The 18,408-nt window shown below is 40.6% G+C and overlaps 1 protein-coding gene across 14 annotated transcripts in view; it reads left to right on the top strand.

Moving 5' to 3' along the window:
• Positions 1-18,408, top strand: part of gabbr1b (gamma-aminobutyric acid (GABA) B receptor, 1b) — a 326,457-nt gene that overhangs the window by 105,649 nt on the left and 202,400 nt on the right. For all 14 annotated transcript variants that reach the window (XR_009796880.1, XM_061833538.1, XM_061833452.1 and 11 more), the window contains 4 exons: positions 285-349; positions 1,053-1,191; positions 11,473-11,658; positions 13,832-13,849. Coding sequence is in view for 13 of the 14 variants with exons in the window: in XM_061833538.1 (XP_061689522.1) it covers positions 285-349; positions 1,053-1,191; positions 11,473-11,658; positions 13,832-13,849 (408 nt within the window). In the remaining variant the exon portion in view is untranslated. The remainder of the gene's footprint in view (positions 1-284; positions 350-1,052; positions 1,192-11,472; positions 11,659-13,831; positions 13,850-18,408) is intronic.

The raw sequence follows: 18,408 nt of genomic DNA, 5'->3' as shown, positions 1-18,408 counted from the left end.
CACTATTACTAAACTGGAGTTACATAGCCGTAATTTCTTAAGTAAATATTTTTGGCGAACACCTCTAAGGCATAGCTATAAAATTAGGAAATCAAAACTCATGATTAAAAACAGCAATTGATTGCCATTACTTCAACAGTTGGCTTGCACACTTGATGTTGCACCAACCTGTGTCTTGTTTACAACCACAAAACGTTGAATGTCAAAGATGTAAACTGAGGTTCCCTGTATATATTTCTTGCATTTATAGGATTGCTACAATTGATTGTATATCTTTCTTCCAGGTTGTGCTATCATCCGTCCTCCCAGAGATGGTGGTATAAGATACAGAGGCCTTACACAAGAGCAGGTGATTAATGATTACTGCCAATGCTGATTAAAACTGCAGAAAGCTGAAAATGAATGCACTAGATAACCATAGTTGATAGAAAAACCCAAGTCAACAATTTGATAATTATACACTTACCAGATCCAATGTTACATACTCTTCAATCAAACACAATAATTATCCTCTTCTGTTTTATTACATCATTGTGAGAAATACGTCTCCCAGTAAGTGATCAAATTCTGGAGTGAACGCAAACCTCAGGGTTGAATCATGAACTGAATCACAAACCATTGAACTCATTAAATTGGGATTTGGGGGTGGAGGAAACAATTTGTAATGCGGACTTGTCAGACTGCAGCACAATTTTCCACAGTGCCTTAGTCCATCTCAGATGAGCTTGAGCTAAGAGAAGCGGGTATCTTTTCAGGGTGTTGCTGATATCTGGTTCTTCACTTTGCTTGGAGTTTTAACTTAACGCAAACTAAATTTCAGCTGTTCACACATGAATGAAAATGTGCTAACAGTGAAGGTATCCCCTTCTTTTTGAGTGGAAAAAGCGATGCATACAGTATAACCGTGGTTAGATCTATTTAAATGGAAAACTTTAATAATTATTCATTATTTTAAAGCAAAGGGCATTATTTAAGGCTATTATATGGTACCGATTTTTGTCAATTTCCTCCATTTATATTTCATTTAATTATATGTTTTTGTGTGTGTCTAGATTCGAAGTGTGCAGGTTCTCCCTGTTGACTATGAAATCGAATACATATGCAGGGGAAACCGTGTGATTGTGGGACCTAAGGTCAGGAAATGTTTGCCCAATGGGACTTGGACCGACCTGAGCCAACAAAGTAGATGCTGTGAGTCTGTCTGTCTGCCCGTCTGTCCAGCTCTCTCTTTCGCTCTCCAATCCATTTTTACATACTATGCACAAATATATAATGTAGACTATGCTGTCCATTCTCATATTATAAACTTATTAACATCTGTCTCTTTACACTCTGGAAAGTACACTAGCACAAACATTGTCTCAACCTTTAATGTGCTTGATCCCAAGATTAAATCCTTGAAAACTCAAACTCCACCTCATAAGTCTTCAATTTTTGTTCTTCATTTTGTAAAGAAAAGTTAAGGGATTGTGATCAGACTACCAGCTACTTCAGCTACTTCAATGTTGTAGTCCCTAATTACAGTTCAAAATGCTGCAAACTCAATAAAAGACTTGGTCTCTATTTCAATGGTCAAATAATTTCTTTGGTGTTTATCAAACTTTTTGGAAAAGTATTCCCTTTAAGGCTATTTGCAATAACATAGTCCATGACTCTTTAGGCCACTTGAGGTTTTCAGCAACTCTCTCAAAGTAGAGAAAGTACTTAACTTCTTTCTCATTGAAAGGAGGGACCCTTTTTGTTGAAAAAAGTTCCGATTGTGATTTTGTCAAAAAGACCCTACTGAAAGCTTATGAGTTAGTGCCCGAAGGTCACCGGCAAATAAATAGAAATACTCAAAAAAGGGACAATGAGATTGAATTGTAGAGTTTGGTGGGGAAAAGGAAACTTTGTTTGATAGGTGGTGTAGAACAAAGGGGTTTCAGATTGGCAGAGTTTGAGGCAGTTAGTTTTGATGGAGGAATTTAAGCAGTGTCTTAATTCTGATCACAGGATTTATTTGGATGAACAGAATGTTAAAGCCTTACATGATGCAGTGGTGTTGGCAGATAGTTATTTTGTGACTCACAAGTGTTCTTTTCAGTCTCCAGGCAGTTCCAAGTTTTTCCGCCAAAAGGACTTTTCATCAGGAAAGACGACTTATACAGGGTGAAGTGGTGATAAGGCAGGTTTAAATTCTTCTGACAAGCAGTCACATTCTTCTTTCAAACCCGTCTTTGAGTTACTCTTGTGACTCTGGTCCTGTCTGTGCCTATTGTAAGAAGCCTGGTCACTTGATTTCTGCTTGCAAAAAGCTCAAGTACAAAAATCAGTCCAATAGTTCCCTAAATGCTTATGTATTTATCACACCTCAACCTTCCTTTCCAGGTGGTTCTAAGGAGTTTTTTTTCTGACATTGAACTTGAAGATTCTGAAATCCCGGAGAAGTATTTCCCTTTTATTCACATTGGTTCGGTTTCACTTATGGGAGATAATTCTACCCCACGGCCCATTACTATTATGAGGGACACTGGAGCTCTTCAACCTCTGATTTTGAAGGATGTTTTGCCTTTTTCTTCAGAGTCTTCAGCTAACTCAGATGTTATTCTTAGCGGTATAAGTGGCAGTTCTCTTGTTCCTTTGCATTTTGTGAATTTGACTTCAGATCTAGTTTCTGACACCATTGGGGTTGGTGTTCTTGACTCTCTTCCAGTTCTGGGTGTTGATTTGTCGATTGGCAACGATCTTATGGGGGCTCGAGTTGGCACTGATCCTATTTTCACTGTTTCTCCGTAGTGTTCACTTGATACAGAGAAGTTGGAGTGTGACTTTCCGGGTATTTTTCTGTCTTGTGCAGTGACTCCTTTGATATCAAAAGACATTTCTTCCAAGACTTCTTTGCCGAATTATTCCATTTGTGATTTATCAGATACATTTATGGTTCATTCTTTAACCTCAGAGGCTGATGACTTATCTTCGAACCCTTCTGAAAAGTGTCAACATTTGTTAATTGGTGAAAGAGTGTGCATTTGTTGTTTGCTGTCAGGGAATCAGTTCAGGAAAATTTAGGGTTCAGTCCCTTCGAGCTAGTTTTTGGTCACTATGTACGTGGGCCACTAAAGCATATGAAAGAGCAATGGCTCAGTTGCAATCCAGAGATGAACCTTTTGGACTCTGTTTCTACCTTTCGGAACATGCTTTCGAAAGCTTGTGATTTGGTCCAAGAGAACCTAAAAATCTCCCAAGCCAAAATGAAACAAAATTATGACAAAAAGTCAAAAGTAGTAGCAAGAAGTTTCATTCCTGGTGAATAAGTGTAAGTCTTACTTTCCATTCCTGGCCTACAACTCAGAGCTCGATATCAGGGTCCATAGCTAATACACAAAAGGGTTAGCGACACAGACTACATTGTCCTGACTCCTGGCCTTCGTAAGCACAAAATGTTATGTCATGTGAATATGACTAAGAAATATCATGATAAGGTTCAAACCAAATAAGTCTGTTGTATTGCTACAACACTCTCCACCCAGTTACTGATTGTACAGTTGATGATGATGCAAGCATCAATGACAATGTGGCTGTTGTTAGCGATGTCAAGTTTGATCATTTGAATGACGCTTCACCAAAGTTGTGAAATTCTGATGTGTTAGCTCACCTTGATGAGCATTTGACACATTTGTCAGCTGACCAGAAAGCTGAAATATCACATTTGGTTTTTGAGTTTTCTCACCTTTTTCCAGATGTGCCTGGCCGCACATACCTGATATGTCATGATATAGTTGTAGGTGATGATGTATGCTATGGAACAAAACCCATTTCGAATGAATCGTGCGAAGAGTGAGATTCTGCGGAAATAGGTGCAGTACATGCTGGACAATGACATTATTGAACCCAGTGACTGTCCATGGAGTTCACCTAGCGTACTTATGCCTAAGGGTGGTGGTGGTGGTTGGCGCTGGTGCGGTAACATGAAACCTGTCAATGCACTGTCACAAACTGACTCCTACCTTCTACCGAGTGTGGATGATTGCGTTGATCATGTCGGGTAAGCTACATACGTGGGTAAGTTTGACCTTCTGAAGGGCTTCCGGCAGGTACCGCTCACGACCGTGCTAGGAAGATTGTGGCATTTGCTACACCCGACGGACTGTATCAATACAAAATGATGCCGTTTGGTTTAAAGAATGCCCCAGCAACGTTCCAAAGGTTTGTCAACAACATGACTTCGGGTCTGGTAGGTGTCAAAGCCTAGAGGGATGATGTCATCTTTTACCCCATGGAATGGAACGTTCACCTGAAGAGGATTTGGGAGTTCTTCGAGAGGCTGTTGGCAGGGAAACTGACTGTCAATCTTGCAAAGTGTGAATTTGAAAAGACCCAAGTTGTATTTTTGGGGCATGTTGTAGGGCTTGGCCTGGTACAACCAGTTGGTGGAGGCTATTGCACGTTTCCCTGTTCCACACTGTGAGAGAGAGGTCATGAGATTCCTGGGCATGGCAAGCTTTCTTGTTTTCCTTTCGGCTTGTCCCGTTAGAGGTCGTCACAGCTTGTCATCTTTTTCCATCTAAGGCCATCTCGTTCATCTTCCTCTATAACACCCACTGTCCTCATGTCCTCCCTCACAACATCCGTCAACCTTTTCTTTGGTCTTCCTCTCGCTCTTTTGCCTGGCAGCTCCATCCCCAGCACCCTTCCACCAATATATTCACTCTCTCGCCTCTGGACATGTCCAAACCATTGAAGTCTGCTTTCTTTAACCTTGTCTTCAAAACATCCAACTTTGTCTGTCCCTCTAATGAGCTAATTTCTATTCTTATCCAACCTATTCACACCAAGCGAGAACTTCACCATCCTCATTTCTCCTACCTCCAGTTCTCCTTCCTGTTTTTTTCTTCAGAGTGACTATCTCTAATCCATACATCATAGCCGGCCTCACCACTGTTTTATAAACTTTGCCCTTCATCCTAGCGGAGACTCTTCTGTCACATAGAACACCAGACACCTTTGGCCAACTGTTCCATCCCACTTGGACCAGTCTCTTCACTTCCTTACCACACTCACCATTGCTCTGTATTGTTGACCCCAAGTATTTGAAGTCATCCACCCTTGCTCTCTCTTCTCCCTGGAGCTTCACTCTTCTGTCTCCGCCCCTCTCATGCAGCATTTATATTCTGTTTTACTTCGGCTAATCTTCATTCCTCTCCTTTCCGGTGTGTACCTCCATCTTTCTAATTGTTCCTCCGCCTGCTCCCTTCTTTCACTGCAGATCACAATATCATCTGCGAACATCATGGTCCGAGGGCATTCCAGTCTAACCTCATCTGTCAGCCTATCCATTACCACCACAAACAGGAATGGGTTGAGCGCGGATCCCTGATGCAGTCCCACCTCTACCTTAAATTCTTCTGCTATCCCTACAGCACATCTCACCGCTGTTCTACTGCCCTCATACATGTCCTGTACTGTTCTAACATATTTCTCCACCACATCAGACTGGCGCATGCAGTGCCACAGTTCCTCTCTTGGTACTCCGTCATAGGCTTTCTCTAGGTCAAAAAAGACACAATGTAGCTCCTTCTGACCTTCTCTGTACTTTTCCACAAAATTCCTCAAGGCAAATAATGCATCTGTGGTACTCTTTGTAGGCATGAAACCACAATGTTGCTCGCAGACACTTTCTTCTGTTCTTTCCCATAACTTGATTGTGTGGCCCATCACATTTATTCCTCCATAGTTTCCACAGCTCTGAACATCGCCTTTGTTCTTAAAAATGGGGACGAGCACACTTTTCCTCCATTCTTCTGGCATCTTCTCTCCCACTAATATTCTATTGAATAAGTTGTTCATAAAGGCCAAAACTACCTCTCCAAATTGCTTCCATACCACAACTGTCTTTCCATTTTTCATTCTATTCAGTGCAGTTCTAAACTCCCCTTACTAATCATTGCCACTTAACTTCTCAAAGTACTCTTTCCATCTATTTAACACACTACTGGCACCAGTCAACATATTTACATCGCTATCCTTAATCACCTTTACTTGCTGTACATCCTTCCCATCTCTATCCCTCTGTCTGGCCAACCTGTAGAGATCCTTTTCTCCTTTCATATGCAACTTGGTGCACATGTTGTCATATGCCTCTTGTTTAGCCTTCACTACCTCTACCTTTTCCCTATGACGCATCTCAATGTATTCCTTTTGACCTCTCCTCAGTCCTCTCCGCGTCCCACTTCTTCTTCGCTAATCACTTTCCTTGGATGACTTCTGTATTTTGGGGTTCCACCACCAAGTCTCCTTCTCTCCTTTCCTAACAGAAGACAGCCCAAGTACTCTCCTGCCTGCCTCTCTGAATACCTTGGCAGTAGTATTCCAGTCTTGTGGGAGCTCTTCCTGTCCATCGAGAGCCTGTCTCACCTCTTTCCCAAAGCCACACAATATTCTTCCTTTCTCAACTTCCACCACCATTTTCTGCTCTACCTTTGTCTTCTTAATCATTCCACCTGCTACCAGTGTCATCCTACACACCACCATGCTATGCTGTCAAGCTTCACTCTCCCCCACCAATACCTTATAGTCAGTAACCTCCTTCAGTTTACATCATCTGCACAAAATATAATCCACCTGCGTGCTTCTACCTCAGCTCTTGTAGGTCACACAATGTTCCTTTCTCTTCTGGAAATAAGTGATCACCACTGCCAATTACATCCTATTTACGAAGTACACCACATCTGCCCCTCCTTTGCTGAATGCTGTACTTACCCATCAGTTCTTCATTGCCCCTCTTTCCCTCGCAACATGTTCATTGAAATCTGCACCAATCACAACTCTCTCTCTGTCTGGGATGCTCAGGACTACTTGCTCTAGTTCCTTCCAGAATTTCTCTTTCAACTCTTTCAACTGCTCATCACATTGTACATAGTACCCTCAATTTCAAATTTCACCCTCATCACTCGATCTGATACTCTTTTCACCTCCAAGACATTCTTAGCCAGCTCTTCTTTTAAAATAACCCCTACTCCATTTCTCTTCCCATCTATTCCATGATAAAATAATTTGAACCCTGTACCTAAACTTCTAGCCTTACTCCCTTTCCACTTGCTCTTTTGTTTGCACAATATATCAACATTTATCGTAATCATCATGTCAACTAACTCCTGAGCTTTTCCTGTCATAGTCCCAAGATTCAAAGTCCCTACACACAGCTGTAGGGTCTGTGCATTCCTTTTCTTCTTCTCTCGACTAAGCCACTTTCCTCCTCTTTTTTATCTTCAACCTACAATATCTGAATTTCTACCTACACCTTGCAGGTTAACAGCGCCGGGGACGGGCGTAAGAAGCCTGGGCCACGACTTAACCATTATGGAATTCGTATGATGAACGCTCATATATGTTTGGTACAGTTTTACACCGGATGCCCTTCCTGACGCAACCCTCTGCATTTCTCCAGCTTTGGGACCGGCTGACAGGTTACACAATATTATGCTCCCCAACGGACTGCTGGTAGTCAAAAAAAGAAGACGCAATCAAATAAACAAAGTCAGCACATGAGATACACAATTCACATACTACCTAATGTATGTTAAAGGTAAGGTCAAATAAAAGCAATCACATAAACACAGTCAGCACATAAGGTACACAAATCACATACTACCTGTGTGAAAATATCAAGGATGTGGCGATTTGAAGGATATGGGGATGGAAGACATGGAAACAAACATGGAAATGAAAAGGTGGTGAAATATGCTTTTATATCAATGAGAAATGGTGTACGGACATTACACAGCTCAGCACACACTGCAGCCCGCTTTTGGAGTCATTGTTTTTCCACTGTGAGCCATTTTATTTGCCACGTGAGTTTGCATCTTTTATTCTTGTCAGTCTGTACATTCTGACTCAAGCTTGCATGAACGCAACACTTCTAACAGTCGCCAAGCAGGTAAATGAGAGAGGAAAAAACACAGAGATTCACTGCTCATTATCCTAGGAGACTTTAACACAGATAAACTTAATCACGAACTCCCTAAACATAAGCAGCACGTGAAATGTCCGATGAGGGCAAATAACGCCCTTGACCACTGTTACACTAACATTAAAAACGCATATCATGCAATCCCTCGCGCACCCATTGGCTTCTTTGATCACTGCTTGCTGTACCTAATACCGAGATACAGGCAAATATAAAGGAAAATTCTGGTGGTCTGGGGTAACAATGTATCCAATAGCTCATGTAATATGTAACTCTATCTTGATAATGTGATGTTAAATCCTCTCTCATTTAATAGTGTTTTGAGAAGTTTTTTGACAATTACGAATTTTCATGTGCGCCACCATTTTCGTGAGTCACATGACCTATGTGCACGGATGTGACGTGTTATGTACCGTTCCAAACGCTCGATTACATGGGACACCATTATGCCCAGCGCTGATGTCTCGGCAGAGCTCACTCATCAAATTCCACGTCAATCCACCCGAAGAACCTTCTGAATATTCAATTTATTGTTTACAGCCACAGGTTCAAATCTGTATTGAAGTATTCCTCCGTCTTCCCGATCAACCGATACTGCTATTTATTCATCGTATGAGGATAAAACCGAGAACTCAGAGCTGGGCGTAATGGTGTCCCATTAATATCACACTATCAAGATAGAGTACATATTACATGACCTATTGGATCCATTGTTACTCCAAACCACCGGAATATTCCTTTAAATGTGCGAAGCCTTTAGTAAAATTAGTTAAAAAGTGGGCCAACGAGACAAAATTAGAACTGCAAAGCTGCTTTGACTGAACAGGTCTTTGAAAATTTGACGCGCAGCCTAATTGAATTCTCGAATATTGTTACCGCGTATGTCAGTTTCTGTGAGGAGTTGTGTGTACCAAATAAAAACTTTTTTTTTTTTTTTTTAATAACAACAAGCCGTGGTTTCTAGCTAAACTTGGGCTATTCCGCCAGGCTAGAGCAATTGCATATCATAGTGGGTACAGGGTCCTTTACAATCGCACTAGAAACCAGCTGACTAAAGAAATTAACATTCCAAAGAGGGACTATGCAGTTAGTGGAAAAACATCTTGACGCTAATGACTCCAAATCAGTTCGGCATGGATTACAATCACTCACGAACTACAAGCGACGTTCTTCCCCGGTAGAAAACAAGAGCGGGCTATCAGACGACCTAAATAGCTTTTACTGCAGATTTGGAAAAACACACTTCCATAACACACCACGTTCCACTCCACTGTTTAACATCCATGAAAGCGATGTTAGAGAGATCTTCAAACAACAAAAGATCAACAAAGTGCCGGGCCCAGACCTTGTGTTCCCGTCCTGCCTCAAAGTCTGCACAAACCAACTTGCTCCTGTGTGAAGAACCATCCTGCAGCAGTCTCACGTCTGACTACAGGCCTGTTGCCTTGACGTCTGTGGTCATGAAGTCCTTTGAACGCCTTGTGCTGGACCACCTCAAGAGCATCACAAGTCCTCATCTGGACTGCAGTTTGCCTGTCGAGCTAAAAGGTCTGCGGATGATGCCGTCAATATGGGTCTGCACTTCAACCTTGAACATCTTGACAGTGAGGATAACTATGCGAGGATCATGTTCGTGGACTTCAGCTCTGCATTTACCACCATCATCCCTGAACTCCTCTCCTCCAAACATTTCCAGCTCAGCATCTCGTCGGCCATCTCTCGGTGGATCTACAACTTCCTGACGGGCAGGACACAGCAGGTGAGGCTGTGTCCTCTCCCCTTTCCTCTTCTCGCTCTACTCGAACAACTGCACCTTGTGGCATCCGACTGTCAAACTCCTGAAGTTCGCAGATGATACCACTGTCATTGGCCTCATCAAAGACTGTGACGAGTCTGCGTATTGACAGGAAGTGGCGAGACGAGAGCTTTGGTGTGGTCAACACAACCTGGCGTTGAACACTCTAAAGACTGTAAAGATGATAGTTGACTTCAGGAGGCATCCGTCACTACAGCTGCCCCTGACACTGTCCAACTGTCATGTGTCAACTGCCAAGCCCTTCAAGTTCTTGAGAATTGCAATCTCAGAGGACCTAAAGTGGGAGACAAACATGAACTCCATCATCAAAAAAGCCCAGCAAGGGATGTACTTCTTGCGGCTTCTGAGGAAACACGTCCTGTCACAAGAGCTGCTGAGACAGTTCTACACAGCGGTCATCCAATCAGTACAATGTACCTCCATCACAGTTTGGTTTGGGGCCGCCACAAAAATGGACAAACTCGGACTGTGACGGACAATCAAAACTGCTGAACGGATTGTCTGCCCCACACTACCCACTATTGAAGACTTGCATGCAACGCGAACTAGGTCCAGAGCAGGCAAAGATCCTTTTAGATCCTCCACATCCTGGCCACCAGCTTTTCCAGCTCCTTCTGTCGGGAAAGCGGTACAGATCAATGAAAGTCAAAAGTTGCAGGCATTTGAACAGTTTTTCCCCTCTGGCAAATAATTAATTAAGTTCTTGATCAGCGAAGCTATTTTTTTTTTTTTTGCCTTATGCCATGTTAGGACTCTCACTCACATCCTACTGATCCAATCAGTTTTAGTATTTGTAATATATATATATATATATATTGTGGACCACACAATTTGTCTCTTTAAACTGCTCCCTTTGCACAATTGACATTGGACTGGTCTATAATGGGAACCACAAACAGGCACTCAGTACAAGCTTTACACAATGTGGGATGTTAACTCTTATCTATTCTAAATGAAGATTTTACATCTTGCACAACTTTTATAAGGAATATAGTTCCGAAAAACAGAGATTTCTTGTTCCTCGTTCTTGTTGCTTTGTTGTTCTTTGTTCTGAATGTCCAACTGCCATCTAATTCCTTGTGTTTTTTTCACACTTGGCCAATAAAGCTGGTTCTGATATGCACAATGTAAAAAGTGTAATTTCAAATGAACACATACACTCATAAGAAAAACATGTCCATTCCTTCACTTACAGAATGTAAATGTCTGCATGTCACTACACACACGGTACATGGCCCATGTAAAGAATCGCATGACAACTACTGTACAATAAATAAATGAACTCACTGAGGTTGTTGATTTCTCACCTTTGAAGGGTTTCCTCAGTATTAAATATTTGTGAAGATTAAAAGTACAAAAAAGAATAAAAATACCTTTCCATTTTCTGCACGTCTCATCTTTCAAAACATTTTTAAATTAAACTTGGCTCTATGGGTTAAGTACTTCACCATTGTATGATGAACTCATGCATTATCATCATCCTCCCTATGCTGGGATGTTTTCCAAACCAAAAATAATGTATGAACTGTACAACTTGATAGAAATATGGCTACTGCCTACAGGAAACCCACCTGAATAGAAATTTCTCCTGTCAGTATAGGTTTTACATGTCGGCCCTCTCTCCACAGTGTTGTTTGAGAAATATACCCCAGACTTATCGCAATGGACTTAACGGCTGTTCTTGCATCTATCATTTGTTTTTCTCTTACAGTATTTTTATGTCCTCGTGTCTGGACATCTTTGGAAAATGGTCGAGTGTCTTCTTGGCCACAAGGACTCCCAGTGGAGGGAACTGTGCTGCACTACAACTGCTTCCCTGGCTTCATTTTGATGGGCCGAAACTCGACACAGTGCAATAAGTGGGGCAAGTGGGACACCCCCAAACCTGTGTGTCACTGTAAGCAAAACAAATGTTTTAATAGTCAGCCATTTGCGCACACAAATTTAGGATACACATTGCATCAACAGTTTGCTTTGGCTCATGCTGCACAAGTCATAATGTTTCCATCTTTTTATTGAACACAAAATGTAACTAGCACATGGTAGGAAAAGTAGATGAATGCTTGGTTGAGCAGCAATAATCTCAACCAAACGTGTGTGTATTTTCAGATCAGACATGCAGGAGCCATTTTGAAAAAAATCTTTTAACTGTTTTAGTTTAGTAATATTGTTGGGATGGCTAATGCGAAATGCTCTCATGATGCGATGCCTCAATCGGGTTAAGGTCATCACTGAACAGTACCAGAATGTGTACTGTATTTTCTTGCATCAGCTACCTTCAATTAAAGTTTGAACTAGCAGGAAGATGGTCATACAGTATGTTCTCCTGCAAAATATCGTGATAAGTTTGGGTGTACATTATTCTGTCGGTGACTGTAATGTGTCCAGGCCTCGAGGAAGTAAAAGAGCCTCCACCAGACTTGACAGTTAGGATGAGGTTTTGATTGTTGTGGTGGTGCTTTTTTTTTTTCTCGACACAAAGCATTCTTTGTTCCTTCTTCAAGACTCCCACTTTGCAATAGGGCTGTGGAAAATCCTGTAACTTCTTTATAATCTTCAGAACTATAGCATCTTTGGGAGCGCTTGGGGGCAGCTATGACTTTGTCTGTGGTGTCCTAAAATGGAACCCATGCTTGTTTATAATATTTTACTTGTAGATTTGTCAACAGACATGCAAATGTACCAAAAAATTCTTTAGCTGATACTGTAGGATTCCCCACCTCTGAGCATTCTGCACAGTGCTCCTGCAGTCATCTCCTGAGGACAGTCACACCTGGGGAGAGTCGCAAGTGTGCCAAACATCTTCCATTAATAGACAACGTGCCTTACCGTGGATTGATGAATATTAAGGGTTTTAGGAGGCACTTTTGGAACCCTTTCCCGCTTCATGCAAGTTACCAATTCTTAATTGTATATATTCTGAGTGCAAGGTTCACAGTGGAATTTTAAACTGTAAATTGTATATATTTACATTACATACATACATTGATTTACACCTCCCTTATTTTTACATTGATTTGTTGTCAAGGTTGGAGGACAAATGTGAATCATCTTTAAGGGGAGCAGTAAACCTATAATATTGATACAATTGCATTTGTGCAAATAATGCAGAGCCTTCAAGCAATTTGGGTGGTAATTCTAATATGACAACTGTGCAAACAGTGAGAGAGTTCTCTGAAGAGTCCTCTGATCCACAACACGAATGACTTTGATTAGCTCTTGGAAAACCTCTGAGGTGTTCATATGCTTTTCCACTCTGCATTGTAAATGTTTACATGGTGTGTCCAATAAAAACACGAAAACATATATCAAATATCACCTATATACAGACTTTTGACTAGTAGCGTGTCATACTGTATGGTCTGAAATGGCCAAGCCACTGAATCTCAAGAGGCTTTATTGAATAGTTAAGCTTTTATGTTTCTGCTGTAAATTTTCTACAATAAGTCACACTGTTTTAAGAATGGCAGAAGTGTATGTACATGGCATATTTAATTCGCAAACACAAATGTGCTTCACATGAAAGAGAAACTAAAGAAAAAAAAGAATGTAAAATTATTTCAGGTAAAGACATTTCTGTACGTAATATATGTATTTATTACTATATGACTGATCCTGTTCAAGGAAACAGTTGAGCATGTGGAAAACCCATCCATCCATTTTCTGTACTGCTTATCCTCATAAGGGTTGTGGGTGTGCTGGAGCCAATAAATAGTACAATTTCAGTAGACATAAGTTTTCTCCGGGCACTGCGGTTTCCTCCCACATCCCAAAAAGATGCAAAATTAATTGGATACTCTAAATTGTCCCTAGGTGTGATTGTGAGTGCAACTATTTGTCTCGATGTGCCCTGCGATTGGCTGCCAACCAGTTCAGGGTGTACCCCGCCTCCTGCCCAATGACAGCTGGGATAGGCTTCAGCACTCCCCGTGACCCTTGTGAGGATAAGTGGCTCAGAAAACTGGATGGATGGATGGATGGATGGATAGTAGACATAATCAAAATATTTGATTGTGTTGTCTTTAATAATCTAAAATCTAATTATCTTTTCTTGTCGTTTCTCTCTGAAGATGACCGACATTTCAAAGGTAAAGCCATTTTTCTTATTCTTTATACTCTACGTCTTTGTCCAACGAAAAATTGTCGGTGTTAAAATGTGAATTCACATAAACAGTGTAACCATTCCTGAGACAGTATGGAGTGAAGCAAATGGGTTCGTTGCCCCAATTTTTCAGAGCAAATGTTTGAATTTCAACCTCATTCTACCCAACATTTACAGACTTTTTGTGTGCTGTGAACACAAATAACACATCAAACACCTTTACTGAAGTGTGAAAAGTAATAAAATATTTAATAAACATGGTGAAGACCAATGGAGGGACAGACATTTCAAATATTTTATTCAAACAACTAATTTTCACCTTCCAAACACATTACTACAATGGATGACGGCAGTTTTTTTTCTGTACTGTTTGAATGTTTCAGTAATGTTTGCGTTCTCTTCCCATTTTCTTTAATTCACATTTCCAGTGTATAAATGTCCACATTATGGTGATTTGCCCAGTTAAATCATAATGGAGACTTATTGACAAGATAAAGTTTTGGTTGAAACTCTTGGTTGTATTAGTATATATGTTGGTACGTTGCATTTAATTATTTTTTTAGTCAAACTGAAAATTTGCTTCACATGCAGCAATCTAATTCCCACCTGTTTTTTTTTTTTTGTATTAAAACATCTTTGTTTCTTATGCAGTAATAAATATAATTATATATTATATAAAATATTGAGATTTCTTGAAATGGTGAATTTTAGGTTCTCCTTAGCTGTGAGGTATAATCAAGAAAATGTATACCAAATACTTCATTTCTTTATAGTTACCAATTATTTCCTTCCAAGAGAGCATATTGTTTTACAATCCTGTTATGTTGCTAAGTTAATTATGCATTGAAATACGGAATTTGTGCGTGCGACTACTTTTCTCCCTCTGCTCCTTTTAACAGTTAGTGGATACTGTCACCCAGTGGCGTTTTTTTTTTTTGTTATTGCTTGAATTAATGTTATATGTCTGTCGACAGCAAGTAGACGAACGCATCTTGAGCTTTGCGTTTGCTTTTCTAGAATATACCGTTTCATTCTGTACTAAACATGGCTGGTTAATAAACAAACAGCAGACATTTTGAGTGAATTAAATTTTTTTTCGTTTGTTTATTATTATTGAAAGAGTTACATTGCTTTCATTCTATTGAGCAGCTGACACTTTATATCATAGTATAAACACAATACACTACATCACGGAGATATATAACACACAATATATCACAGTAGATTACGTTTGTTCGAGTATGTGTCCATCATTTTCAAGCAGGGTGAAAAGTGCTTGCAGTTCCCATGTAAGAGTTTATTTTGTAATAATTTAAATCAAGATTTTCAGTTTCTAACATCAGCACGGTAAACCTAGTTGAGTGCAGCATTACCTGTCCAGTGCAGACGTTCGTAAAGCAACAGAGTATGAGGAAGATAGGGAATAAAATAACTTATATGGGTAACCTAATACTTATCCTTCCCACAAAAGGCTTACATATTCTAAAGAGATCTCTTTGGGACCAATCTTTTCCAAATGTGTCAATTGCTTGGGCATTTTGACTTAATGTCACATTTAAATGTTTTTCTAATGAGGTGTACCACACTCATTTTAACAACCACTAGTGGAGTACCATAAGCAACAATACCATCTTGTACCTCATGGAGGCAATGTTGCTCTCTTTAAGAAACACGGAGTAACTTTCAAGGTTCCATATTTCGTTACCAGATAAAATAACACCTCGAATCATTGTTCGGAGTCGATGTCAAGAAACTGCCAGCTTCCTGCCTTGCTTTTCAAAATGTCCTGCAAATCACAGACTAAAACTTATGCGCATTGTCTATTTGTTTGCAAGTGACTGCTAAATTTACTAACCTAGCTCACTTTTAGAGCAGGACACCTGCTGTAAACTGTGAAACATATAAACACCACTATTAAACTATTGTATTGTTTTTCTCTTTTCAACCTCACAGAGTCCTTTGTTGTGTTGTTTTGTTAGTTTATAATTGTTTTTCAAAGCCTACTACACACATCCATCTATTTTCTTAACCGCTTATCCTCATGAGCGTCGTGGAGTGCTGGAGCCTATCCCAGCTGTCAATGGGTAGGAGGCAGGGTACACCCTGAACATGTTGCCAGTCAATGGCACATCGAGACAAACAACTGCACTCACAATCACACAGGGGCAATTTAGAGTGTCCAATTAATGTTGCATGTTTTTGGGATGTGGGAGGAAACCGGAGTGTCCGGAGGAAACACACGCAGGCAAAGGGAGTACATGCAAACCCACACTGGCAGGTCCAGGATTGAACCCGGGACCTCAGTACTGTGAGGCCAACGCTTTCCAGCTGACCCACCGTGCTGCTCCTGGTACACACAATGATTTTTAACATCTTAACCGATATGTATATTAGAATAAACCCCCTCAAAGTCATCAAGTGTGGTCTTCAGGCTTTTATCATGTGTGGTAGATGATCAACAGAGCACACCATACGCTAAGCAATCACTCCTTCGACAATAAAAAATCACATCCAACAAATAAAGCAGTCTGTGGGGAATTCGGACTGACCCTGACAGGCAGGCAGCCTGGTGCTCCGGGGATTGCTGACTGCCGGAGGATACAAAGAATAACTAAGAAGTTGAAGAATCAGTAGAAGTAGCTTATTTTATTTGGTAGCTACATTGTCAGTTTCTTACCAATGCCTCTATTTGGACCAGATACAGTGCCTTGTGAAAGTATTCGGCCCCCTTGAACTTTTCAACCTTTCGCCACATTTCAGGCTTCAGACGTAGATATACAATTTTCATTTCTTGTCAAGATTCAACAAGTGGGAGACAATCGTGAAGTGGAACAAAATATATTCGATATATATATTTTATACTTTTTTAACAAATAAAAAACTGAAAAGTGGGGCGTACAAACTCAGATGCAAACTCACTCCAGAAGTTCAGTGAGGATCTCTGAATGATCCAATTTTGACTGATGATGATAAATAGAATCCACCTGTGTGTAAACAAGTCTCCGTATAAATGCACCTGCTCTTTGATAGTCTCAGGGTTCTATTTAAAGTGCAGAGAGTATCATGAAGACCAAGGAACACACCAGGCAGGTCCGACATACTGTTGTGGAGAAATTTAAAGCCGGATTTGGATACAAAAACATTTCCCAAGCTTTAAACATCTCGAGGAGTACTGTGCAAGCAATCATATTGAAATGGAAGGAGTATCAGACCGCTGCAAATCTACCAAGACCCGGCCGTCCCTCTAAACTTTCACCTCGAACAAGGAGAAGACTGATCAGAGATGCAGCCAAGAGGCCCATGATCACTCTGAATGAACTGGAGAGATCGACAGCTCAGGTGGGAGAGTCTGTCCATAGGACAAAAATCAGTTGTACACTGCACAAATCTGCGTTTAATGGAAGAGTGGCAAGAAGAAAGCCATTTTTCAAAGATATTCATAAAATGTCTCGTTTAGTTTACCACAAACCACCTGGGAGACACACCAAACTTGTGGAAGAAGGTGCTCTAGTCAGATGAAACCAAGATCAAACTTTTTGGCCACAATGCAAAATGATATTTTTGGCGTAAAAGCAACACAACTCATGACCATGAACACACCATCCCCACTGTCAAACATGGTGGTGGCAGCCATTCTGAAAGAAAACCTGATAGAGACATACCTCAAGCGACTTATAGGTGTAAATGCAGCAAGAGGTGGCGCTACAAAGTGTTAATGCAAGGGAGCCGAATAATATTGCATTTTCAGATTTTCATTTGTTAAAAAAAAGTTTAAAATAGCCAATAAATTTCATTCCACTTCACAATTGTGTCCCACTTGTTTTTGATTCTTGACAAAAAACATCAATCTTATATCTTTATGTTTGAAGCCTGAAATGTGGCAAAAGGATGAAAATTGCCACATGAGACAAGGTGCCTTACTTAAATTCTTATGTGCACACTGAGGTCCAACATTTGCAAAGTTTGTGTGCCTTATCCAACAAAGTAGACTGACACACAGGTTACACTGTTAGCATACATGCCAGCAAGTGTTTTAGCATGTAAGTAAGCTGCTATTTGATGGCACTCACGAGCCAGTGGGGAACAATTGCGTTTCACATCAGTAAGCAGAAGAAGCTTACATTGTGCCACACACAGCCTGTGTTGGTAGGTCATTACTGAGGATGTTGTACACACTGTGTCATATTGAAACAAAAACTATCCCACCACAGCAAAAAGAATAGCATAACTAGCAAATAACAAAACAAATAAAAGAATCACTCACAAAATAATTGTCACAAAACATGCACTTTAAATGCTATTTACATTCTCCTGCCAAGCTCTGCGGCACTAAGACGGTCATGAGAAGCCACAAAGCATGCAGGGAGTGACTGAAATAATGCACTTCGAGCTCCCGTTCTATTCTTCACTCACTTGTGAACAAGACCCAAAGATACTTGAACACCTCCATTTGGGGCAGGAACTGATCCCCGACCAGAAGAGAGCATGCCACCCTTTTCCAACTAAAGACCATGGTCTCAGATTTTGAGGCGCTGATTCTCGTCC

Source organism: Syngnathoides biaculeatus, chromosome 1, assembly GCF_019802595.1.
Source record: "Syngnathoides biaculeatus isolate LvHL_M chromosome 1, ASM1980259v1, whole genome shotgun sequence".
Lineage (NCBI taxonomy): Eukaryota > Metazoa > Chordata > Actinopteri > Syngnathiformes > Syngnathidae > Syngnathoides > Syngnathoides biaculeatus.
This window is presented reverse-complemented; position numbering and strand designations above follow the sequence as displayed.